At 40.9% G+C, this 27,436-nt stretch overlaps 1 protein-coding gene across 2 annotated transcripts in view; it reads left to right on the forward strand.

The window, feature by feature from the left end:
* The first annotated feature begins 19,387 nt into the window (after positions 1-19,387).
* The window catches only part of xrn2 (5'-3' exoribonuclease 2), a 29,603-nt gene continuing 21,554 nt past the window's right edge, over positions 19,388-27,436 (forward strand). For both annotated transcript variants that reach the window (XM_044049576.1, XM_044049577.1), the window contains exons 1-18: positions 19,388-19,604; positions 20,862-20,989; positions 21,082-21,193; positions 21,383-21,494; positions 21,917-21,975; positions 22,082-22,171; positions 22,264-22,336; positions 22,489-22,539; positions 22,630-22,787; positions 23,089-23,163; positions 23,289-23,422; positions 23,944-24,001; positions 24,103-24,210; positions 24,285-24,329; positions 24,430-24,570; positions 24,655-24,699; positions 24,784-24,878; positions 27,117-27,252. In XM_044049576.1, the coding sequence (XP_043905511.1) occupies positions 19,530-19,604; positions 20,862-20,989; positions 21,082-21,193; positions 21,383-21,494; positions 21,917-21,975; positions 22,082-22,171; positions 22,264-22,336; positions 22,489-22,539; positions 22,630-22,787; positions 23,089-23,163; positions 23,289-23,422; positions 23,944-24,001; positions 24,103-24,210; positions 24,285-24,329; positions 24,430-24,570; positions 24,655-24,699; positions 24,784-24,878; positions 27,117-27,252 (1,695 nt within the window). In that variant the 5' untranslated portion in view covers positions 19,388-19,529. The remainder of the gene's footprint in view (positions 19,605-20,861; positions 20,990-21,081; positions 21,194-21,382; positions 21,495-21,916; positions 21,976-22,081; positions 22,172-22,263; positions 22,337-22,488; positions 22,540-22,629; positions 22,788-23,088; positions 23,164-23,288; positions 23,423-23,943; positions 24,002-24,102; positions 24,211-24,284; positions 24,330-24,429; positions 24,571-24,654; positions 24,700-24,783; positions 24,879-27,116; positions 27,253-27,436) is intronic.

Genomic DNA, 27,436 nt, shown 5'->3' on the forward strand with positions numbered 1-27,436 from the left:
AGTACTTAAAGTAATAAGTGAGGAAAGCTAATGGTCTGACCCCTTCTCTGTGTGGATGACCTGGCCTGCATGTTGCTTCTCATGTCCTAACAGCCTGGCAGAATGCTGGTGAGAGCCAGTGGAAAAAAGAAAAGAGTGGAATCTGAGGAGGCTACTTTTCACCACATAAATGCCCCCCAACTCCAGTAGCTTTAGCCATCTTGTGCTTTATTTTAAAAGAAAATGTGTTTCTGAAAGAATGTTAAAGCCGCTGTGACGGAAAATGTTTGTCCTGATGGACATCTTCCATCCTTTTCCATCGTTTTCTTCCTGAAAATGACATTTGTGCTAGATAGTAACAATAGTTTCAACTTTTCAAAAAAAAAAAGTTGCTTATTATACAGGGAGTCCATTCAATGTGAAGTAAAGGCCAGCGTAGCATAGCTAAGCATACACACAGGAAACTACTACCTTTCACTGTTCAAATGTAACAAAACACAATTAACACATGTCATAGTCACTCCATTTGTCAATATTTATTTATTTATTATAGAAATTATATTTTAATGAGTGAGCATTCTGATATTATTTTCTCTACCCTAAAACAGAGCTAAGCTAGCCGTCTCCAGCCTTTGCTAGACTAAGCTAACTAAATGCTGGCATTTACTTTACTTTACCCAATGTTCTCATGCAAATATCAGCAAGAACCTAAAAAAAGTATACAAAATGTTTTGTTTTATTGATGAGAAGACTCTTAGTGTCTAAAGTAATAATGAAGCAACTTTCTAAACCCGTTTTGCACTTCAAAATAAGTTGATCAGTATTAGGGGTAGGTCAAAATAACGATTTAGTCGTCCGTACTCGCGCAATACGATAATCAATAGGTGTATGAAATATCAATACTTTAATGAATAAATTAAGATGCTCTAATGTGAACAGTTCCTGCCAGTTTTACTCGCAGGCCGTCGCTATACTTCATGTTTCCTCATGTTGGCGCTGCTAAAAAGAAGAAATTTGGGCGGGAGTTACCTGGCTGAAGGAGAGTGAGTTTACGGCGGGATAATGGCGGAAAAGGCTACGTTAAGAGATGCCCTATCCACGTTAAAAACATAGACTTTATGCACTTTGTTCTCTATGTTGTGAATAAATAGAGAAATCCTGCACCATTTAACTTTTCACGGATGTTTCGTTTTCTTCAGTTAGACAGATATCGTGATGTATTGCTATATGATTCTCTTGCAATATTGATTATCGCAAAATCATTGTATCGTGATGTTAGTGGGGCTGTATCAGAAGAACCCCTCATCAGTAGTATTTGTAATTGTACTTATATTACTTTCTAAACACTAGTAAGAAAAAACAAAAATGACATACTTTTCCTCTTTATCATCACCAATATTGATGCATAGCTAATATAAATTCAAAAAACGTACTCTGAAATTGAAAAGAAACGCTTATTTCATACATCACAATTTAATTTAATCACAGACGAGTATTCTTCTTCCCTCTCCCGCATATTTAGCATTACTTTGTACACTGAAGAACATACACATGACTACAAAAATTAGTGGATTTTTTTCCCGTTCTGCTGTGTGTGGGCTGCTGTCTCTGTCCATGTTGTTTAATGAATTCTGACACGAGAGAGACACCGAAACAAGCTCTGTTGTAGGTCAGCGAGAGCCCTTTTCAGTACGTTACCAGTGTGATGAGGTTATCCAAGGTGACATGTTATTTGAGCACATGTGTGCTAGCTTAGTGTGGTGCTGACTGCAAGATTCTTAGGTCAGTGAAGTGTGTGTGTGTGTGTGTGTGTGTGTGTGTGCATGCGGGTGGGAGTTGCTAGAGGGGGGGGTGGGCGGCGTATGCACTCAAAATAAAAGTGTATGTAATGCCGTGCACTTGAACAAACTGTCTTTTATGATACAGTTTAAGAGTAGACACCACTGTGATTTCTAATCGTGGGGAATCTTTGTTCGCTGGTGATGAGACGTTCTTTTTATTCACGTACCCAGTACATGATACCAGCATTTATTTCCCCTGTGGGTTTTTTTTTTGTGCATGCACGAAAGCGAATCAAAGCATTCTGTCTGCTCTAATTGAAAAACTTACACAGGGCACTCAGTCAGTGTCAGCACAGCTCTCTGTATGTGCTTGTCTGTGTGGGTGTATGTGTTTGTGTATGCCTGTCTGTAGACAGTGGGGCACTGATGCTGAAAGATGTGTCCTCATTTTTGCATTGCATTGGGCTCCTCTGGTAGCCATGTTGGGCTGCTCTGATATTACGCATGTGTCACTGTAGAGCATTCAGCCCAGGAACGACAGAGCGCAGGGTGATTAAAATGGCATGTTTATTCTCTCCATATCTGCACCCCCCCCACTCTCTCACTACTTGTGTGTCACTCTCTGCCGGTGTTATGTTCACTGGGAACCCTTACATCCAAGTCTTTCTTCCTTTTCATACAAACAAAAAAGCTTTCACACTTACAACCTCATTTATTTTTGTTTAATCGTTTTCAATCCCTCTCAACTTACAAGACCCCTGCAAATGTTATCCAACATTTCGGAATGTAAATCTGTCACATGCCTCCAACATTTGAATACAGCACAGACCTTTTGAGTTTGTTCTGCAACACGTCACGTGTTTCCAACAGGTAAAAACACGGCAAAAGGAACTAAACCTTTGACACATTTAGACATGTTCGTATCTGAAGTGCTCCGTGGAGTGGGCCATGTGTGACAGATGGTATTGAAACTGTGTTGAAACTCAAGTCTGCACTGTTGTTTTTCAGCATATATAAGAGAAAGCCAAGCTTGCAAAGGCAAAGATATAAAAATTGAAGCAGCCCTTTGGTTCAAAACAGAGAATGAGACGTTAGATGTCCCTAAAAGTGGACATTTAACATTGTTAATGCAGTTGACTTTATTTGTCATAATTTTCCCTGAACTCACAGTAGCTGTGAGTTCAAACAAATGCATTAGCAAAACCCTTAGCAAAAACAAAACTGTCTGAGGTTGAAACGTGAGGGAACTCCCCACCAGTCAGTGCAACCGACGAGGTGCCACAACAGCAAATGCAGCTTTGACCTCTAAATAGACCTGACTTGGCGTGTCTGACTAACTGAAAGTGTTGAGTTGAAGGATGTGAGGTATGGCAAACACCTAAATCACCTGAAGACGGTTTCATAGTCATATCACCTCTGAAGTGGCGCTGTCGTTTGTGACCACTAGTAGTGCTATGAAGCAGCTTTTTTTCCTTTTTTTTTTTTTCCACAAGTGAGGCCTTGATCTGTTGGCAGTTCGTACACCAGCATGAAGATGTGCTCAGATTCACAAGAATTCATGCCAACGAAGGCCTTGAGTGGAAGACTGCAATCTGGTAAATATGGTAAAGTAAATAATTTTATTTTTCAGAACTGTTAGTGGGTTTATGAGTCCTCGAGTGGTTTTGGTGCACTGAACGTGGAATGACTGATGCTATCGATAAATGAAGACATATCATTTTTATTATTGTCTGCCTGCAGATCAACAGTAAATGGTGGCAGTATACAAATTAGAAAAGAAACGTGTCCTTCCTGCGTATTCTCACACCAGTGCCATCAATTTGGTGCGCGTCTCTTCTACAGCACGCGTGTGTATGTGTGTGTGTGATCATCCCTCATAAGCTTTAATTTCATGCTGATTCATTCTGATTTCCTCCATGCTCTGCTGTCTCAAGCACTGTGAAAATCAAATCGTGTTTGGTACAAATGCATAGGGTGTGTCGCCACTCTTACACATACGCTCGCATACCTAGGGACCTCCAGTGGAATATAACGCAATTATAGTCCCTGTGTGACACTCAGCAGATCATCTCGTGGCTGTTCCCCGATAAAGGTCAAGTTAAAGAGGAAATCGCTGTCGTTTTTTTTGGGGCCATGTGCTCGTGAATCAAAGTGCGAGCGACTGCACAAACACACTGCGCTTTTGCAGACTTGAGTATCAGATGACTTGTGGCCAGGAGTGCTGGTGCTGCAGCAGCACACCTGCTTTGTAATTGTACTTGCTAGAATAAATTATCAAGGTGCTCTTAAGGATAGGCAAAATCTACAGCTAATTAGCTCCTTCTTAAATCAGTACACTCCCTGCTAAGACACGATCACAGTTCGAAAATGAGGGAGTGCGTTCAAGCCGCTACAAATGCTTCTCTCGAGACTAAGCCGGTGTCCCTGTCAAAGCAGAGTCACAAGGCAGGGGAACAACACATCTACTGTGATGCCAAAGGCAAATAATGTTTGTTTCAAGTGTTGTTGTTTTTTTTTTTTTGTTTGTTTTTTTTTATGGAGTCGTCACAAACAACCATGGTACAAAATTACACACTTGTGCAGTGTCGACTTTTGCTTTGTTTGGATAAGGCGTTTTGTCTGTTTGTCTATTGATCGCATATCTGTCAATGTGTGCAGCGCCGATGTTGTTATTGTTATACTAGCACCACAATGAACGCATAGTAATTTTACTTGCTGCTTTAAGGTGTGCATTCGATAATTAAGAGAGAGGGGAACCACATAACCTTTCTCTGGAAAATATTTCTCTGTCACTTTACACAAAGAACGCTAAAAATCTTCAACATTATCCAGATTTTTACACCACACATTACATCTACTTAGATGTTAGTGATCTTTGTTTGTTTTTCCATAATGATTGCAGCATTCTAAGAGAATTTCTGTATCCACAAGTATGTGATCTTCCCTGTGTCCCATCCTAACTCTCTGCGAAACTTCGAGGAAACTGGTTCTGTCGGGCTTTCTTTTTAGTAATCCTGCAAACACACAAGCATGCAGCAATGAAAACCTAACCTTCTTCGATAATTGTCAGATATGCTCTCTGTCCTCGCGGTCGCTCCAATCACAAAACGGGCAAATGGTGACTTTTCTGGCTGATGAGTGCGTGCTAACATGTAATCGTTGCCCCGAGGTTCATGGAAAGTGCATAGTTATGTGCTTTATATTTTTTGAAACCCGCCAGTCACATGGCAGCTGCAGCCAACGTTAAGGATTTACTGGTTAGAAACTGTCCCAAAAGAGGAAATATCACATGGCAGTCATGGCGCCGTAAAAGTGTGTCCTTGCTTACACACGCAAATGTTGCCGCTGTCAATTACTTTTTTACACAAGTCAGTCCCCTGATGCCTCCTGAATCATTGTGTGTGTTACTGCTCTCTGCGTGCTGCTTACGTTGCTTCCTTATACACTGAAATCAGGGAGTTTTTGGTCTTGTGTCAGTGCGTGTTCAAAATAGTTCAGTCTTGTGTGAGCGCCGGGGCTGAGTTTCCTCGCTGCCGCTTTAACGTCACACTTATGTGTTGCTATAAACTGGAACGACCTGCAGGCTCCCTTGGTTCTGCAATATGAGCTTAGTATTACCCAAAAAAATCCAACTGTCTTTTGCCTTTTAATGCTCTCCACTGACGTCCTCGTGTCACGTTGCATTATTTTATCCTTTTTTTCCCCTCTGTCTCATGGCAGGGTTTTTATTTCAAAGAAATGGCCGTCTTGGAGGCCTGCTCTGTGATGCTGACAGGCTGGAGTCATTAATGTGGAGGTGGAATCTCTTATGATTAGAACAAAGTGTTCGTTTGTTGCTATCATCTTGGCTTTGTCGCCCAAAAAAATAAAGGAACAGTTTGAAATGAAATCACACTAGTTGTCGAGGCCATACTGGTTAGATTTTGGCGGGGGAGCATGATCAGGAAGACCAATACATGGCACTTTTTTATTTGTCCTTTTGACTCTTAAACTTCTCTCTCTCAGAACTCCTCTTAAGCTCAACCTTTCCCTATCACTCTGCCTCATTTCCCTACGCCTCCCTTACTCTTTTCTCCCTGTGACTGCACTTTGTCAAGTTCTCCCTTGTTCTTTTCTATTTGCATCTTTCACGCACACACACACACCCTCCCTCTTTTCGCTCTCTCTTTTTGTTTGTCTATCTCCTCTCCTCCGCTCCTTCTTTTCACTTCTCTCGAGCTAATCTCCTGCCGTGTACCTTTCGATTGGTCTGCCTCTAATGTGTGTGTGTGTGTGTGTGTCACTGGAGTTTGGCGTGATGTAGTAGCCGCTGCTGTTTGTTTGTTTACCTCCTTCAGCCACTTGGAGTCCATTAGCGATGCCTTTGCCTCAGGAGGATCACTCTCTCTTTCTCACACACACACACACACACACACATGCTCTTCCTCTGTATTTCCCTCTGTCTGGTTTTCTCTAAAGCACTTCACTGCTACTGCAAGCCAAACTGACTGGTACCAAAAACTGTTACAGGAGTTTTCTGCATTTGATTAAAACTCCAACCACTGTGTGATGTCAGAGGTTTTGGTGCAACAAGAGTCGGTCGTCGCTTTCGTGCTTCAGCGCTTCAGCTACTGCACATTATTACGTGCATTCATGTTGCTCACTGTCCCCCGAGTAGGCTTGAGCATTTAAACTTGCAATATGACACAAACAAAACTGGCAAATTGCAGAGGCTTAATTTTTATCATTCTATTTTTGATTGCTCCATGTTTGGTGCCAATTAAAAGAAATAGTACTTGGGACTTGGCAGCAAATGAACATCATTGCATTACAGCACAAGTTAATGTCATGTGTTAATAACTGCAATTAGATATTTTCTAAATCGTTTAGCCCTTTGCAGGCATTTAAAAATAAATAAATAAATAAATGGATGGATGAATGTTATTGTTCATTTTGCACAAATGACAATTAGGCTTCAGTTTTGATTTTAGAGGTCGACCCTGACCTCTAATTACAGTAGCAGCGGGGAATGTAGTTTTTTTGATGGGGCTGGGCAATAAACCAAATTACCGAAATTACGAGTCTCTCACCCATCCAAGTCTCAAATTGAAATTTCTAAAATATGTAATTTCCTAAATTACATCTTATTTTATAGGCAACAGCTGCAACAGCTGATAGAACTGCCACTATCCCAGATATACAGTATATCAAGTGAACAATGGGAAAACTATCACAAAATAAATTTGCACACAAACCACACACCCCACTCTAAACTTACCTTGTCCAAATGACATTGTCCACGTCATGCGTGACACGGCCTCTGCTTCGGTGACACAGAGGAACTGTTGTTTTTTTTGTTTTTCTTGTTAATTGGAACGGGGGGAATTGTTAACACAACGATGACATAAGATTTTTTTATTGGGTATTGTGCACTTGTCAGTATGCAGCGTGCTCATTTGCACCTCTGACAGATTTGGAATAACATTAGAATTGTTTCAGTCGCCACCTGGCGCAATAATTAGTTTTGGTAGATTCGGTCTCCACATAAGCCCTTGGAAGAAAATTCCATCGCACGTTTTTCGGCTCTTCCACTTGATGCTGAGCAGGTAGGTCACAATAGATTCATCTGATATCATTCACTGAAAGCAGCTGTCTGTTCAAAACAACATCGAGTGAATGGCAAGAGTGAATAAAAACAAACAATTAGCGAAAAGATGGTATAAAAGGCACCGTAGAGCAGACTGGAAGTGCACAGATTATTGGTTTGATGCTATAAATGACTCACAACAGACATTTGATCCATTGTTGTTCTGAAAATATTGATCATAGCCGCATTAAATGCTAAGGTCACTTCAGATTAAAGTTCAAAATTACAATTTACACACTCCATTATGAGGACAAACAAATCAGAAGTAAGGCAGCTTAAGACATTAATCAGGTACTAATTAATAAAATAAACGATTGTTCATTTTACTGCTGTCGAACCGATTCTGATAATTGATGATGATGCAGTTTTTAATTGAGCAGCTGTATGTGATTCTCCATACGGCTCCATTTCCACATTGGCATTATTCTATTGCTGCAGACAGCATTGTGCCACTGGATAAATCTAAAATTCTTTTTTTCTGTCGTAGTTGGAGAACGACTGGAGTGATTAGAGTGCGTATCGAGTGAATACAAGTGGAAAGATACCAGACAATATTTCAGCCCACAACAAATCATTTCAGAGTTGTCTCTTTGTTACATAACTGTGTGAATTTTTTTTTTCTTTCTTTTTTTTCCTTTCTTTCTTTCTTTTTTTTTTTTTTTCTTCTCAGGAAAGACGATTTTGATCCTGAGTCTGACTATGTGCAGACCACGTCACCCAATGGGGTCTGTATACAGGGAGTGATGTAGCATTGTAAGCAGTGATAAGCAGTCTCTCTCTCTCTCTCTCTCTCTCTCTCTCTCTCTCCACATCCCATAATGATACTCAGACAGACTCAGGCAGACACTGTCTCTGTCCCGATTGGTAGAACTGTTGCCAGGGAGCGTTGCCGTCTCAACGTGGATAGAATCTGTTGTCTGGTACACTTTAGACATGAGAACAACTGCAGGATCTGAATATTTATAACGAGGGGACTGTTCATATTGAGACTGTATAGAGGCAACATAAGCGAGAGGGAAGGATCTGCTCCTGCTCCTCAGCTAACTTTCAAATGTTCCTTCACTCTGCCTTTGTCGTGCTGTTGCTGATACTCTCAGTGACGTGTTTGTCAATGCCAGTACTTTTCTGGACATTTGTCTTCTTAACATACCGCGTGTTTATCGTTGCGCTGACATTGTGTGACACCGACTTTACTCCAAGACTGAACTTGTTTGAACCGCCCTATAAACAGTGAACGGCAGAGACATGAATCCTAATTGTGTATGTCTTTTATGGCATTGTGTTTGAACGCGACCCCGTTGTTGTTCTGTAGGTAGCTACAGTGTAACAAGCAATTAAAATCACTGTGTGTGTGTGTGTGTGTGTGTGTGTGTGCGCGCGCACCATCTGGCGAATCGTCTCATTTCCTCATATTATTCAAATATGCCTGGACCTGCTGCTACAGTTAATAACACTGTGCGTAGGTATGAATTCTTGATTAAAATGGAAGTAACACATTCCAACAAAGCAGACAACGGCAATCAGAGCAGCATTCAAAACTCATATCTCGTAACACGCACGAGCGCACACACACACACACACACTTGACATACTGTGCCAAAAGTCACAGCCTACTATATAACGATGATTATAAAAACACACCTTGGTATGTGAGTAACTTTGACATGGAAATGCAAACAGAAAAACACACGGGAGGGAAATGAGGACACACACGGCGGAGAGGCACGCATATATACAGCCATCACTCATCAGACAAAGAAGTTGAGGGAGTTCATGTCTTATATTTTTTTATCACGGATGTGCAAAGTCTATATTTAATGCAGGCAGGAGCAGAATGCAATTTGCGTGCACACGCGTCTATGCGTACACGCATACTATTGTGTGCGAATGTGTGGTGTGTGTGTGTGTGTGTGTGTCTACTCTCATAATACACACGAGCGTGCATCTCCGTCTCATGGCCATTCATGCATACATGTGCATGTGTGTGTGTGTGTGTGTGTGTGTGTGTATATATGTGCGGTGTGGCACACTGCCATTCCGTCTGCCTGACTCAACATATTCTCCTTTCACTCGTCTTTGCTCCTTCTCTCTCCCTCTCTCTCACTCCCTTTTTTCCCTCTCCTCAACCCCCTCCCTCTTGCGCTGCCCGGCTGGCACGTACATGCATGTCTGTAGACTCTGTACTGTGCTTGCTGCTGTGGCACGCGCCAACCTCACTGCAATGCAGCCCTGTGTGCATTAATTGGCAGAGAGACAGTGGGTACGTGGTATGCAGGGCGGAAAGGATTAGAGAACAGGGAGAGAGGAGATGCAGGAGGCGATGTAAGGACACAATAGGAACAATGACTGATGGACGGACCTGTGGACAAACAGTGTGGCAGGTTCACAGAGGGACAGACAAACAGAATGTGTGTGTTGCTAAGTGTGCATAGGGAGAATACTGCCTGTGGTATGTGTGGAACAGTGCAGGGAATGTCTGTTTGCGTTAGTGTTGCGTTGCTTGAGTTCGACCGTGCCTTTTTGTGGGTGCTCACTCATGTGTACCTATATGTGCCGTGCAGATATCACGCTGCTGGGGCAAAGCTCTCTAAACCAAACTCTGACTCACTCGGGATTGAAAACTTTGTGATACCCTGCCTTTCGTATTTGCCACCATGAGTGAAGAGTAAAAGTTTGCTCGGTTTAGCACAACTTCCTCAACTTGAGGTTTTTCTGGCAAAAAAAGATGGCTCTACAAACAAACAGACAAAACTATACTTTGCGTTAGCCACAGACGTCAACAAACACGCTAAAGCTTTGTTAGCTCATCATGTCAGTCCTGATGGTGGAGTTGCTAACACTAGCTTCACAGCTAACTAAAGCTGTTTTTGTTTTGTTTTCTTGAATAATGTAAAAAGTGCTGAGTCATGAGTGTAGCCGTCTCGTTTGTAGACATTAGCCTGTAGTGATGAAGCTAACAGGGCTAAAAGCAACGTCAGACACTTTGAACAGTTTTTGTGTGGATGTTGCCACGGCAACACTGTTTCATAAAAAAAAGAAAAACACTTCATTTTCAGTACACAAGTCTGGAGTATTTTATTTAGTTTTGAAACATTAGCATGTAGCCACCTGTGATGTTATAGAGCAGAAGCAGCTAGCTGCTCATTAGCATGTTAGTTACAAACTGAAAAGAAATACAAACACACAGAGACTCACACAGACACACACTCACAGTCAGTGGCTGCAGCTCACAGCAGGGGGCGCCGCATTTTGCTAATCGATGTTAAACTGAGCTGCAGCTTTTCAGAGCCTCTGACCTCGAGGTCACGACCACACACACGCGGGGATTAACCGTGACCATGGAGCGGTAATCCGGGGGGGGAGGGGTCAGAGGGAGGGGGCGTGGTTACTGCACCGCCTCAATCATTGTCGTTTATGGTCTGCAGATTTTTTTCTCTCAGATCCTGTGAAAAAAAACAAAATTGGCTCAATTTAGGAAAATTTAAAACAGAAAATTAAATTAAGTTTTAATTAGCAGTAACAAGATAAAACAATGGTTCGTAAAATGAGTTCAGTCTTAATTTAGGCTTTTTTTCTAAAGAATGATACAATTTTATTAAACATTTATTACATGACAGATTTTCTTTTTTACTGGTCTGAAATTTAAATAAATGAAATCATAAGGTAATGTTGATTACATGTATTTATTTATTTATTATTATTATTACTATTATTAATAATAATAATAATAATAATAATAATAATAATGATAACAATATTATAGTGTTTGTACCCTTTTATGGTTTTAATCTCAGAAATACTCACAGATTATTTACTCTCTCTATTTTTTTGTTTCTTTCCTAAAATGAAAATGTAAAAGTTGATGATCCAGTATTTACTGATTGAACAAAACATTTTATTGATCAAATTCTGGATTAAATTCACTTGTGAGTGGAGAAGAGAATAGAAGAGGAGGAACACAGATTATGAATAATATAATAACATATATATGATAAATAATAATAATGACTACGATCACTTTAAAGAACGCAAAGAATCATAAATATATAATATTTAATAATAACTCAATATTACATGTGACAATTATTTGTTTTTACAAAGAACTTTTAAACAAAAAACACTTTACTAAATAAAATTCAGTCCCACTCAATTTAATTTGAATTCTCACTTTGTTTTGAATGAATTCTCGATGAATTTACGTGTAAATTATTCATTCAAACGTCTTTAAAAGCTGAACTTTTTTAACTTTAAATCAACTTCATTCCAGTTTATATGAACACATGAATCATTCACTTTATTTTGGAATAACGTCTAGTTCATGGTGTAAATGAATTCAGTTAAACCGTGTTTCTTCATTGAAGGACATTTGTTTGTCCAAACGTGTTTTTATCAGTGTTATTTTTGAGTCCAAGTGTGAGGACGTGAGGACGTGAGGACAGCTGTCTTTAACTTTACTTTGAAATCACTTCATTCTAGTTCAGCGTGTAAATGAATTCACTTAATACCACTCACTTTAACTGCATTATATGGACAATGTCCTCTAACTGATTTTAATTCATTTATTTAAAAAAAATATATGTGTTTGACCAAACTTTTTTTTTCAGTGTATTTTTGAGCACAAATGTCCAAAAGACATTTTTTCTATAACATGTGTTGCCTTTGACTACATTTCTATAAAAACTGTAAGGAAATGTAGATGTTTTCCTTTCAGTTGTTTTTTTTCCTCTCCTCCAAAGATCCAACTCAATTTAACTAAATTATACGAACAATTTTATTTAAGTGATTTTAGTTCATTAATTAAAAAAAAGGTTGACCAAACGTTTTTTTCAGTGTCTTATTGAGTCTATAAAATGTGTTGCCTTTTAGAAAATGTTGACTTTTTCCTGAAAGTTTTAAGTTCTTTTTTGTTTTTTTCTTGTCCTCCAGGACGAGGCCTGAGGACAGTGGGACGGCTGCTCCGCCACCACTAAATGATACGTTTGTCCAAACATTTTTTTTTAGTGTATTCTTCAGTCCAAAAAGACGTTTACAAAAAAAAGAGTTCCCTTTGAGAAAAACTGTGCGAGGAAATGTTGAATTAATGAATTTTTCCTGAAAGACAATGTGAGGTTTCAAAGACAAGACAAGGCCTGAGGACAGCGGGACATTATATGTTTGTCCAAACACATTATTTGTTTTTATTTTTGAGAAAATGTTGACTTTTCCCTTAAAGTTTTTTAAGACAATGATGTTTTTTTCCTCGTCCTCCAGGAGGACGAGGCCTGTGGACAGCGGGACGGCCGCTCCACAGCCACATTAAAGCGTCCCCGCTGCAGCTTTGTGCTTTTGTTTGGCAGCGTTGACGCAGCATGGTGGCGCTGAAGCGTTGGTGGTCTGCCCCGCCGTCCCCCCCCCCGTCCTCCCCTGGGGGACGGTTTGACACGTCCAACTAAAGCAGCTTTTCTCGTGTCCTTCCTGACAAATTAGGAGGCGACAGAGAGCTGCAGTCTGAGGACGTTTGATGTAAAGCCGGCGCTCAGCGTTTCGTCTTCTCGCGTCACTGATGCACAGATGATTAAAAACGCTGTCGTCGTCGTCCACACTTGTTAGGATTTCCTGCACAAACACGTGGAAAAGTGATGTTAGTTGTTTATTCATGTTCCCGCTGCAGCGCTCGCTGTTTATCTCCTGCTGCGAGGAGCCAATTTAATCTGGACTGTGACAAAGAGTGGACTTTAATGTGTGTTTGCTCTGAGACATGAAAACACAAACTTTAGCGCTGATGAAAACACACATTCTTCTCTCCACAGTTTTGCCGCACACTGCACAAATCAACCACATGTTCTTTCATTTAATTAAGGACAAATAATCTGTCAGTGTGGGGTCAGAAAATTAGCAGATTATTTTGGAATCCCAGACTGTAATGTGCCTTAAAACTCATTTATAATGTGAAGAATTTATACTTTAGCGTATCTGGATTACTGGTCATTAAACGTAAACTGTAACCGTTTATTAAGAGATTATGACATTATTTTTCTTTATTTTCCCACAAACCAGGCTGATTTCACTTTCTTGAAAATCCAATTTCAAATTTGACAAACATTTTGTCACCTGCATCTTTGAAATGTTTACATTCTGATCCTCTGCTGTTACATAATCCATAATCTGGATCAGATCCACATGAAACTTACTCTGATGGTAGAGAGGCTGCTCCTGCACACACATATCAAATCCCATTTGAATGTGATGCGTTTAGACCGAGATATTTAATATTCCCTTTGTGGTTTTGCCCATTGTAAGAGAATGGGATATTTTCAAAGTTTGATCGTGTTTTGTGACATCATCAGTGGGCGGAGTCTTACCAAACTTGAATGGCAACCGGATCGGGTGATCACCTACCCGTCACAAAACAATCAGACTGATCTGTGAAGTCATCGCTGTGATAAACGCATCTGAACTTCTTCAATGGGACTGAATCATTGACATCTAATCTGTAATCTGGATCAGATTGAATCCGCTGAGTTTCTGCAGTTTTTTTGTCGTTTTGCCCATTCTAAAACGTTGAATTTGAATGTGTGAATGGATGAATGGCAGAAAACGTTCATGCGCAGCAGCTTTGGGTGTCATCAAGATTAGAAAGATGCAAAATGAGCTTCATCAGTACAGATTATTTATACAGATTATTCACAGGTTTCACAGCAGGGGGCAGCGGTGGGCGAGTCGTCCACTGGAAGGTTGAGGGTTGGATTCCTGGCTCTGCTTTGCCACATGCTGATTATGTGTCCTTTGGCACTTGGACCTTCGAGTTGCAGTGTGTGAATGTGTGAGTGAATGGGTGAATGTCATGTTCAGCAGAAATGAAGGTTGAGGGTTCAATTTCCGGCTCCTCTACGCTACATGATGCCCTTAACCCCTAAGACTTTTTAGATTATTTACAGTTGAACACACACACACACACACACACAGGTGATGAAGAGGCTCCTGTGCTCAGGTAAACCTCCTCCTCCTCCTCGTCCTCCTCGTCCTCCTGCAGCAGGACTCAGTGTCAGAGACAGAGAGGACGCTGAGGAGGCTCCATGTTAATTCTCCTCTCTAGTATGTCCTCTTTGTCTCATTAGTGTCTTCCTCCTGTCGTCTCTCGTCCTCGGCCTCTTTCATTCTCACCGTCGCAGCTAATGAGTCGCGCGTGTGCTGAGGAACCAGCGGCGTGCGAGTCCAGGCCGGCTCATTTAGAAGTTAAACACCGGGGGGACACGAGTGAAGAAGAGGCGTCTCACGCGCACAGGCACGCGCGCTGCTTTCATGTGTCTGCAGCCACAGATCTAATGACACAGAGACGCGTTTGAATGTCTCAGCGTGAGACGCCGTTAAAGCACAGATGAAAACATCAGAGCGGAGACAAGTTTGCTGAGTTTTTAATTCAAACATGGAGAGAAGCTCGCTGCACACACACACACACACACACACCACAGTCACAGTTCACAACAACAACAACAACAACAACAACAATGAGAAAGTTTCTCTTTAAAGCACCAGTGTGTAACTGCAGATTTTTGTTGTACCTAATATTTTGGTTTCATCGACTGAATCTAATCTGTGTTGTTGAGACTCTGTTACCTCCTATGTTTTAAACATCATCATAAAAATGCATTTACTTCAAACCTCAACTCAGTTAATCTGGGTTAATCTGGGTTAATCTGGTTCATGGTTCTATGCAGGGTTGAAATGTTGTTCTTCTCATTAAATTAATTCATTTCAAAGCTGTTTATTCATTCAAACAGTGATTTAAACCCAGAGCTGCTGTTGCTGCTACTGTTATTGTTACTGCTGCTGCTGCTGCTGCTGCTGCTGTTATTACTGCTGCTGCTGTTACTGTTGCTACTGCTGTTGCTGCTGCTGTTGCTGTTGTTACTGTTGCTACTGCTGTTGCTGCTGCTGTTGCTGTTGTTACTGTTGCTGCTGCTGTTGCTGCGCTGTTATTGCTGCTGCTGCTGGCTGCCGTTACTGTTTGCTGTTGCTGCTGCTGCTGCTGCTGCTGCTGTTGTTAAGCTGTTACTGTTGCTGCTGCTGCTACTGCTGCTGCTGTTACTGTTGCTGCTGTAACTGCTACTGCTGCTACTTTTCACCACTAGGGGGCAGCATGAGACAAGACGTCTCAGGGAGGAAGCTGAGAAAGAAAAAAGAAAATACACTGATTTTGATTTGACTTGAATAAGAGCACAAAAATGACAACAATGAAATGAAGTAGATTATAAAACAATAACAATGTTGAAATTAAAAAATGACTTTGTGCACTGTAAAAAAAAATCAAAGTAAATTAAGCCTCGTTTTGACCAGATTTTCCCCTCATTTTAAGGAACATGACAGTTACAGGTGATTCTTTGATTCTTTGTCTCAAAACATTTGAGAATATTTGTATTTTTTCTCATAGGATTGTTTTGTTGAATTTCCATGAGGAGGTGTGTGTGTGTGTGTGTGTGTGTGTGTGCAGGGACTCCTCACCGCTCTCTCTCGCTTTTATCAAGTGAGAACATTCATTGAGACACGTTGAGCTCATTTAACCCACTTTACCTTCACCGAGTGTCTTTTTTCAATCACCGATGCCGTGGTTGTTTCAGCTTCTCACCGTCTCTCAACATTAAATAACTCAAGGACATTTTCACTCATTTAAAAAAAAAACATGTTTTTAAATAAACACAACATCGTTGAACAAGAGAAGTTAGAGCTGTGACCTTCAGGAGCAGAAACATCGCAACAGTCTGTACGATAACATGATAAACACACTCAGGTCATGTGGTTAAACTGCTCTGACTGCTCCTGACCTTTGACCTTTTGACCATGTGCCCAGGACTGTGTCGGTTCACTCTCCCACACCAAAGCCCATAGAGAAAACCTGTGATTTTAACATCACACACACACACACACACAGGAGTTGTTGATCCACTGCTGCCTCCATCACTGAGTTCAAATGTCTGATTTTGTCAATTCGGCATTTGAAATCCTTCACTTTGATCAACCTCAGTGACACAAAGTGACCACACGAGGCAGCAGTGGACCAGCAGCTCCTGTGTCCCCGCCAGCTAAAATCACTGATTTTCTCTATGGGCTTTGGTGTGGGAGAGTGAGTGCTTTACAAACGTCAGTTTCCTGTGTGAGAAGTCTGTCTCGCAGTGAGACGTGTTCTTTAGACAACGCAGGACATTTTTCTGTCATGTGACTCAAACCTGCGTCCTCGCGGTCGACGTTGCTTATTCATCAGTGCCTTAAATAAGTTTTTTGCGCGGTGCAGTTAGTGTTGTGGTGTGTGGACTCTGTGGCCTGCTGCGCTGTGGTTACCTGAAAGTGTTTTCCGCAGCAGAACAAATGAGCGGTGAGAAGCCTGAAAAACTGGAACCCAGCCGCTGCTTCTGTCTTTCTGCCGCACGGCGGGCAGAATTTGACTCAAAGAGGCTCAGACACGAGCTGAAGACACATCGACGCGGCCGCGGACACACAAATTGCTGCATTATGCCATGTGACTTCCCGCTGAGCTTTTCATGTGCAGGCTAAAGGGAGCGGCTAATGAAAGCTTCCACGTTCAGCCAGTGTCTTTGTGAGCATGAGACCACACTGCAGTGTGGACTGGAAAGAGATGTCCTTTTTTATTCTGTGAAGATTCTCTCGCTTTATTAAAGCTGATCGTTGGTGTTGTGCGTCCACGTGTCGCTCCTCATGCAACATTCAACGCACAAAGACACACATTAGATTCTGAAAAGAGAAATGTGTTTGAATCATTCAGCCAACGCTGGGAAATTCTAAACTTTTCTTTTGTTTCTTTTGTCCTATGTATGTGTACATATACATATATGTGTATATATACATATATATATCACTTTTCTCGAGTGACCTGACCAAGAAGACCTGTCTGTAAAGTGTTTAATTCATTCATTCATCTTCTACTGCCTTAAATGAAAGAAAATAGCAGAACATAACACATCATCGTTAGCTGTGACGGACGACAAAACCGGAGGCAACCTTTGTTTTTGAACCAGTGAAATGATTATCTCCGTCATTCATGAGTTCCTGGGTTGATCGCTTAGTCGTTTAAATCCATAACATGTTGGAAAATTGTATGAAAAATATACATGCTCATCTCTGGATAGCTAGCTAATGCTAATTAGCAAGTTTATGTGTTTATTTCTGCATTATGTGCTGTTTACTTTTTGGTTTACATGTTGTGTCACCCATCCATCTATCTATCTATCTATCTATCTATCTATCTATCTATCTATCTATCTATCTATCTATCCAGTTGGTAGCTAGCTAGCTACCACTAGCTAATGAGCTGGCTAACTGTAGCCACACAGCTCCAGGTTTTCAGAATTATTGATTTTCTGAAACAGGAATTTAGAGCAGAACATAATGAATCCATTAGTTGATTGTCAGAAGTATATGATAATGAAGTAATCACACAGGTCAGTGTTTGATTAAAAAAAGGCTAATTATTCTGATTTTCTTCACGATTTTGCTTTGTTTACGTGGTCATTAATTTACAGTAAAAAAACAATGAAATTGACAAAAACAAAACAATTACATGCAGACTGAAAACATTTTCTTAGCTTTTCGTCTTCATGTCATTGAGAAGAAGAAGAGACGGTGAAAGAAGACTGAGTCACTGCAGAAACAGAGATGCAGGAAATATTTCAAATGTAAAATTCAGATGATGATAAACTTTGTTTTATTATTTTACTGAAGTTTTCCTGCTGTTTTCACAGTAACTGAGAGTAGTTTTCATATTTAAGGGAAACAAAAATGTGATTTATGTACAAGTCTTGTCATCAAATGTTTTCATTTAAAAAGTCTTCAAATGTGTATTTTTCAGTCCGTCAGCTTAATGACAATAACATTTAAAACAAATGTTTAAAACCTAAAAAAAATATCCAGTTGATTTTAAATGATAACATTTTCTAAATGTAAAAATTCACTCTGTCACATAAGAATGTTTCTGTGTGATTTAACGTTTAGAACAAAAGTAGCTTTAAAAATGTGATTATAATAGAATCACTGATATAAATGTTACCGTTTACACACAAACACACGCTGTGAAGTGTCTCACGGGTGATAACAGTGATCTTCCACCAGGTGAGGGCGCTCTCCCTCTTTCCCTCCCCTGCACAGAATCCTCTCACACACACAAAATGACCAAATGAGTCCACCTTCATGTTTTCATTTGATTCAAGGTTGTTTTTTTAATGAAGTCAAACAGTTTCTGCTGATTTTCGCAGGTTTTGATCAAATGTTTGAATTTTTTTGCTCAAAGGTGCTTTTATAATTATGTTTATATAATTATGTAATCGTACAATAAATGTCCTGAACCTGAGAGAAAGTTTCAGATACTGAATAATAAACACATCACATGTAGTTTATGTTTGTTTTTATCGACATTCCAACTTAGTGTTTCCCAAACACTGGGTCGGACTCCACAGGTGGGTCATGGGAGACTTTTTTAGATGTATGTAATTAAATTCTATTAATGATGATTAAATAATCTGATTATGAGCTCAGATTAAAAGAAAGATGATGGTTTGTGTTGCACAGGGTTTTTGAATATAAATTCATAGTGTGTTTGCTTTATTAGTGACCGTTATTTTATGAATATAAAGAGACTTAAACACAAATTACTTCATACATCAAGATCCCAAATGTCCTTTGATATACCAATAAGAGAAAATATGAGAATATGGTTTCATAATTAAAAGATTACATAGTAAATGAAAGGCAGACAATATCGCACACAAATCAAAGGCATCGTCATTCCCAATTTTCTGCTCATGTTGTTTTTTTGTTGTTTTATTTAATTTTTTGCTCTTGGTGTCAAATTATTTAACACTTTTTTTCTTCAAAAATCACGAGAGACAGACATTTAAAAAATAATTTTAAACACTCCCAACAATTCGCCACTTGCAATACCGCTGTTAGCCATTTTTGTCGCTGTAGATCGAGATTGACCGGATAAAGCCACCATGAACCGGAAACACTACACTATGGCCGTGGCTAGCAGCATGTATCTGCGGCGTTAGACTCCACAATTGTCTCGCATTTTTAAATTAAGCTGTTTTTAATCTGTTTTGTACGGTTTCGCGTGTTTTATAAACGCACAGAAAGCATCCGTCTCGTCACCGGAGATGGGAGTCCCGGCGTTTTTCCGCTGGCTGAGCCGGAAGTATCCGTCTATCATTGTTCACTGTGTGGAAGAGAAGGTAAGCGGCTGTTAGCATGTTAGCATATGTCTGAATGTGTTTGCGCCACAAGGGTGACGCTTTAAAAACAGCAGGGTTATATTGTGTGTATGTGTCGTTTCAGAAATAAACCGACGGATGCGTATTTTTGTCTTACACTTGATGTCGCGTTGTCTTTAAATTAGTTTGTTTTCATCAAATCATCCGCAAAACATGGGAAGTTTGTGGACTCCTCCATGTAAACAAACCCGCCTCTTTAGTTCAACGACAACTATTTTTGAAACGATTAGTCGACTAATCGTATCATAAATCACGCACTTGCTCAATAGTCATCTAGTTGCGATATTTCCAATTCACCTCGAGGTTGTTTTTAGCCACGTGCAAACTAAAAACAGTGTTTGATTCAATAATATTTATTTTGTCAAACATTGCCGACTACAAATGATGAATAAATTAGAATAAACTCGAGTTGATGAGGTCTGCGTCCTTTGTAGTAAACGTCTGTAAAACGTCCAAAACGTACGTTAAGGCACGTACATAGTATTATTTTCCTCGCAGTGGCAAGAACGAGAATAAAGTAAGTTCTAGCCAGGACATGTCATACTTAGATATACATCCATACGAGAAACTCAAACTCAGTGCAGAATTCCCGGGAAACAGTGTTTGTCAACTCCTCAGTAAGCAAGCTAGCCATTGGCTGTCCTAGAAGCCGCCAAATGACGTCATCGCCAAATCTGCATAATTGGTCGTGTGCACGTAATTGCAGAGAGGAATGGACAGGAAGTGTCTGTGTTTAGAAATACAAATGAACTAACTTCTGTCAATTCTAGTTTTTTTGTGTGTTTTTTTTAATGAGACACTGGACTGAAAAGACACTTAAGGAGCCAAAACAATCACACAAACTTGTTTCAATTAGTAAGAAAGACACTGATTAATCATTTACTAAAATAGTGTCTGTGTATGTGCAGAGACAAAAATGTGACGATCCAGCTTCAGCAAGATGGAGCAGTTTTTATTTTCCAAGCACCACAGCAATACGCCATCCCTACATCTACGGTGGCCTGTAGTAATTTATTACTGTATTTAATTTAGCAGTTAATCATTACAATTCTAGGTAAATCAAATAAGCTAAGCTAATGGTTGTGTGCTTTTCTTGGCCTTTTGACCCACTCTGGTATATTTATATAAACATGTATTAATGTGTTGTCTATGTGAAACAAACCAGTAAGTAAATGTTTATTTACATATTTGATGTTTTTTTTTGCTTTGCCGACACAGGGAAGAGAATCTAATGGAGTCCGTGTTCCCGTCGACACGACGAAGCCCAATCCCAACGAGGTGGAATTTGACAACTTGTACTTGGACATGAATGGGATCATTCATCCTTGTACACATCCTGAAGACAAGTGAGGACATTTAAGACACTTCTGTCAACACTGCTACATTTTTCTAGAGTTTTAATAGTTTTTTTTAAACGTGTTCTGTCCTGTTTTCACAGACCTGCACCCAAAAATGAAGATGAGATGATGGTGGCCATTTTCGAGTACATTGACCGTCTCTATAATATCGTGCGGCCCAGGAGAGTTTTGTACATGGCCATCGATGGTGTCGTAAGTAACTTACAGTAACAGAAACCCACCTGTTACTTTATCAGAAACTGAAATGTCCACCAGAGTCTGATTTGTTGTATTTAATGAACCAAATACTGTTTCATCTGTGGGAAAACATTGATCATTTTCATTTCTTATGTAATATATGTACAGTACAGTAGAAATAATTCACCCTCTCACCGCCTTCAGGCCCCGCGCGCCAAAATGAACCAGCAGCGCTCTCGCCGTTTCCGTGCCTCCAAAGAAGGAGTGGAGCTGACGGACGAGAAGCATCGCATCAGGGAGGAGATCATCCAGAGAGGTCGGCGTGTGTTTGTGCACCTGTAATTACAGATGGCAAAGAGAGGACACGGATATGTTCTCCTATAATCTGGGGCTCATTTAAACTGGTTTGAAAGAGGAAAAACACTCCTTTCTTTGTGACATTATTTGAACCCAGAACAGCCAGTATCTCAGTTTCTCTTCAGTCCAGTCGGTCTGTTGGTTCAAAATTTGATGGGGGGTGGAGTGGCTCAGTGGTTAAGACCCTGTGTGCAAAGACTTCATGGTCGCAAGTTTAACTCCACCCCTGGCAGATTGTACTCAATTCCCTTGTAAATCGCTTTGGATAAAAGCGTCTGCTAAATGACATGTAATGTAATGTAATGTAATGATGGAATTTATAAATGGCTGAACTGTAGTTATCTACTCATGATTGTTCTGTTTGTTTGTTTTACTCCTCAGGAGGTTACCTTCCACCTGAGGAGATTAAAGAGAGGTTTGACAGCAACTGCATCACTCCAGTAAGAAACCAAAACTCAAAAGCATTTTTTACACATGAATTTTAGCAGATTAACCTTTTTTTCTTTTCTTTTTTTTCAAACCTTATACACATTCTTGTTTCTTCAGGGAACGGAGTTCATGGACAACCTGGCACATTGTCTTCGATACTATGTCGCAGACAGACTCAGCAATGATCCGGGGTGGAAGAATGTTACCGTGAGTGAAACTGCCGCTCTGTGGCTGTAGACACCAGAGTTGTGTGCCGATGTATGAACGGCTCGGTCACTGATGTCGTGTCTGTGATGCAGGTCCTTCTGTCTGACGCCAGTGTTCCAGGTGAAGGCGAGCACAAGATCATGGACTACATCCGCAGACAGAGAGGTACAATTATTACAAACAAGTACAAATAATACAGAGGTTCCCAATCCCCCTGTGCTCGGGTCCAGCATCAGGCCCTGGACCGGACCCACACACACTGTACCACATTTATGTCCTCATTTAATGTTGAATGTACTCGTGTTTGTGATTCACAGCTCAACCCAACCACGACCCCAACACTCACCACTGCCTGTGTGGAGCCGACGGTGAGTGGAACTCTGTCTGAACTGGTGTTCAGTTCTGCGTTAAACTCACCCGTCTTTTGTTTTTGTTTTATTTCTCCCTTCCCCGATCAGCTGACCTGATCATGCTGGGCCTCGCCACGCACGAGCCAAACTTCACCATCATCCGAGAAGAGTTCAAACCCAACAAACCGCGGCCGTGTGCTCTCTGCGGACAGATGGGTCACGAAATCAAAGACTGTCAGGGGACGGCCAGAGAGAAGCAGGGAGAGGTGAGGAGTCCAGCCCGCACAGTATGGAAGTACCGTGCCCATGTGTCTGTCTGTCAGTCACATGACTGTCCAACCGTTCACTCAGCGAGCTTCAAATGTGACTTTTTGATGAGGTTTGGTTGAGAAATGTGACAGATTGGGGCTTAGCTTTGCTCCAGAGCTGCAAATAAAAGCGTTTGTCATTGTCAACAATAGGATGAAGATGAATTATGAACGTAATGGAAACAAAAATAAAATGTATGTGATAGAATGTGAGTATTTTCTTTTGTGCTTTAAAATGCCACCTCTGTGTCTTTTTCAGCACGACGAGTTTGCCGGCACGGTGCCGGTCTCTGAGCAGGAGTTCATCTTCATCAGACTGTGTGTTCTGAGAGAGGTCAGTTTGTGTTTCTGTGTTCCTTTTATGATTTTTTAGTCAGGAAAGATTCGATGATTTAAAGCTTCAGCTTACCAGAGTTTGAGAGTATTTGAAAAACTGGACTCGTCCTCGTGTGTTTTTAGTATCTGGCCAGAGAACTGACCATGGCCAGTTTGCCGTTTCCCTTTGACTTTGAGAGGAGCGTCGACGACTGGGTCTTCATGTGCTTCTTTGTCGGGAACGACTTCTTACCTCACCTGCCGTCCTTGGAGATCAGGTGAGCTGCCGTCTCTTTGTTTGTTTGTGTCTCTGTCGTGGAGCTAAAGCAGCGTCCAAACATCTCAGCAGTTACAACGCTGATTTCCATCTCTCGGTTTTCTGGTAATAATTGTGCTTGTTTGTGAAAGTTTCATTATAAATAAACCAGAACCACACACATGATACCGCTGAATATGTCCAGCCTATGATCACCAGCAGGCATTTTACAGTCATTTGACCAGCAGAGGGTGCTGTGAGCGCAGTGTGCCCTCTTTTCTCATCAGACGAAGACAGTTATTTTGAAATGTTGAATTGAAAAAACAAACAGAATCACCAACAGAACGTCTTCACTTACAGATGTTGGCTCACCGATATCTAATCCAGTGATTTCTGACGATATTGGACTGACACTAAATCTGTCAGCTCTCAGTCTCAGGAGAGAGCGTTTAACCTTCGTCTCTGACTTTAACCAAATCTGCTGCTGCTGTTGATGTCGTTTAAATCAAAAGCTAAAACGTCTCCTCGCGTCGTGTCTTTCAGAGAAGGAGCGATCGATCGACTGGTCAGAATCTACAAAGACGTCGTGCACAAAACTGGGGTGAGCATCCTTGTAAATCTGAGCGACGCCCCCTGCAGGCTCGTCTGGAGAGAACACGGACCTCATAGTTGTTGTTTTTTTTTTTTGTTTTTTTTTTACAGGGTTACCTGACGGAGAACGGCTACGTCAACCTGGAGCGGGTGGAGCTGATCATGCAGGCGGTGGGCGTGGCCGAGGACAACATCTTCAAGAAACGCAAAGAGGACGACGTGAGATGTTTCCTCCCTTCCTCTCGTCCTCTTGTTGTCGTTTCACTGTCTCACACTAAGACGTCTGTTTTCAGGAGAGCTTCAAGAGGAGAATGAAAGACAAAAAGAAGCGGATGAAAGTGAGTCAAACTCATTCAGTGACTTTTCTTTCGGTTTTTTGTGCACGGTGTCATTTACACATGTTTTGTCTCCTATCTCTGTGTGTGTGTGTGAGTGTAGGCGGAGCAGCGAGGCCCCGCCTACCTGACCACGGGCCAGTTCGCCCCACAGGCTCTGGGGAGAAGAGACCGACCCGACGCGGTCCAGAACGCTCGCCATCAGGCGTACGACATGAGGATGCAGAGGGAGCAGCACAACATGGTGCCGCCTTCATCTGATGTTTTAGGATTTGGAGTGTGTTTATTCAACCTTTTACTTATTGATTGTTTGTTTGTTTACCTGCAGGACGCAGCTCAGTCTTTGAAGGCCATGATGAAGAACGGAGGCAACGTAAGGAAATCACATCTCATCGCGAATGTTTACACACCTTCATGGTCACGTTAACGTTTTTGTGCGCGCGATGTTTTTGTCCAGTCGTCTGCGGGGACGAGCGACAGCGCAGACAACAGGGGGGTGAAGAGGAAAGCCGGCGACAGCGACAGCGAACCTGAGCCTGAAGACAACGTCAGGTAAGTGTGTGTGTGTGTGTGTTAGAGGTGGGAGCAGGGTTTATGTTAGCTGCTATATGTCACAGGAATTTGGCTGGCAAAAAGTTTAGGTTTAGGTGAACATGCAGACTTTTTTTTGCCGTTGCGTCCATGCGGTGTTTTTGAAAACGCCTCCCGGAGTTTGGAAAATATCGTGTTTCCACGTAGACGGAGAATTTAGGAGAACGATGACGTCACATTCCCAAACAAGATTTCAGATTGTTTGAACTTCTTAAATGTGAATATTTTCTTCATTTCTTTGCTCTGGATAACAAAGAAATCATTAAAAATGAATCGTTTTGGTTTGCCGACAAAACAAGACATTTGAGAACATCGTAATTTCCAGGGATGAAAACAGATCACCAGTGTGTGCGTTTCTTGTTACACGTGTCAACTGAACATTGGCCGTCAAAAAATATTTTCTCGTGTAAACTCTGGGTGGGAGAAATCATCCATTGTGTCATTATGTCCAATACATCCCACGGTGTAAATGCGTGCGTAATTCCACCAGCATAATCTGGATTAAGAGCTGACGTGTGGGGAACAATGTCACGTTAGCGGAGGATTCACAAACGACCAGAGAGAATTAAGCAAGTGATTATGAATGTTGCAGAAAACTGAGAAACAAACTAATGTCGTGTCTGACCTCCTGCTCGTGTTATCGATGAGTTCTAACTTAATTTTTGCAGTGGTTATAAATCCATACAGTTCAGTGTTCTTTCCTATTTGACTCAAATTTTCTTTATATTACTAAACATTCTTTCCATATATTTTTTATTATTATTTATAAGTTTTACGATAAGATTGTGTCCATTGATGTAATCTGTAAACAACAAAGTTAGAACTCAGACAGTTAAAATCACATTTTTTGAAGGATATTGGCTAAATATCGATATCGTCAAAATAAAAAACGGCCAAAAACATCGTTGCTGAGGAATAATTGTTTGAAATAATCGCGATTATGATCGAGCAGAACCTGCTTTTAAAATGCAATTATTTAATAATCACTTTAGAATCATTTAAGAATCATAAATTTAATGGAATCACTTAGATTCCGTGTGTGTGTGTGTGTGTGTGTGTGTCATTAAAATTCCTCTTTAAATCAGTCTTTCCAGCTTCCTCCTCCTCAGAGTCAGTGATGCTGGTGTTAAACAGAAGCAGTGAGATGAACTCATTAATGCCTCAGTGCTGCAGCGCGCGCGCACGCACACACACACACACACACACACACACACACACACACAGTGATTAACATGTAAAGCAGGAACACTGGAGTAAATTCCTCTGCGACGCACTCGTCAAAGCCGCTAAATCCGTCGGGCTAAATTGGTATTCATGGAGGCTTTCTGCTCTCAGGAGCCGGCCGGCGCTCCCTGCAGGCCGCCGCGAGGATCTGCCGCACAGATGCAGCCCCTGCTTTGATTATGTGTCAAAGCATCGTTTATTTTTATTTACCTTAGAAACTGTGCACCAGAGAGTTAAAGGCAACGCGTGGAATTCTCAGAGACTGAAATTTAAAAGGATGTTGAATGTGTTTCTAACAAACTGGGAAAATTTCCTCATCCTCTCATTCTATTCCCTGGAATTTTTCAGTTTTCTTTGATTCATAAAACAAAGAAGATCCTTCAAAGTGACTTTTTGTGTTTGTGGACAAAGACGAGACGTTTGTCAAACACTTTATGGACAAAAGAAAATAATGGACAGAAACGTATGAAGACAAGTCAAAACAAATACTTTTTTATGTGAATGTGAATATGCTCTGAATATGAAAAGAAATCATTCAAACGCAATCGTTTCTCAAAAACATTTGAGAACATCATCATTTCCAGAGTTTGACAAACACTGATGAATATTTTTCAACATTTTATGAACCAAACAACTCGTCAAATAATCAAGAAAATAACCGTCAGCTTATTCAATGATGAAAGTAATCGTGAAATAAAGCCATGACGATAATTTAAGACTATTGATTTAAGTCACAGAGGGAAAGAGCGACCAGGGAATGTTCATATTTTATTTTTATTGGTTGATTTGCTAATGTTTTAATAATAAATGGCCGTTGCAGTCCCAGTTCACTTGATTTTGGTCAGATTTTAACTGTTTTCTTTCTGAACAGACACTAAATTATAATTTTGCTGAATGAATAATAACGGTTCTCGTTGCAACGGGACAATATTGATCGTTAAAGTGCTCAGAATCAGACATGACGGTTTCTTGCAGGCTGTGGGAGGACGGCTGGAAACAGCGATACTACAAGACCAAGTTTGACGTGGACGTGAGCGACGAAGACTTCAGGAAGAAGGTGGTGAAGTCGTACGTGGAGGGACTGTGCTGGGTGCTGCGCTACTACTACCAGGTCAGCTGATACCCTCATCACACACACACACACACACACACACTGAGATTTATTATAATGGTGTTGTATTGTTGAGCTAACGAGATGCATTCAAAGACCCTGGTAAATTTCCAAACTTCTGCAAACATGAACACACGAAGTAGACGATCTAAATACTTGCTGCTGTCTCCTTGTGCTCATAAAT

The sequence above is a fragment of the Solea senegalensis genome, linkage group LG17 (assembly GCF_019176455.1).
Source record: "Solea senegalensis isolate Sse05_10M linkage group LG17, IFAPA_SoseM_1, whole genome shotgun sequence".
In the NCBI taxonomy this organism is placed as follows: domain Eukaryota; kingdom Metazoa; phylum Chordata; class Actinopteri; order Pleuronectiformes; family Soleidae; genus Solea; species Solea senegalensis.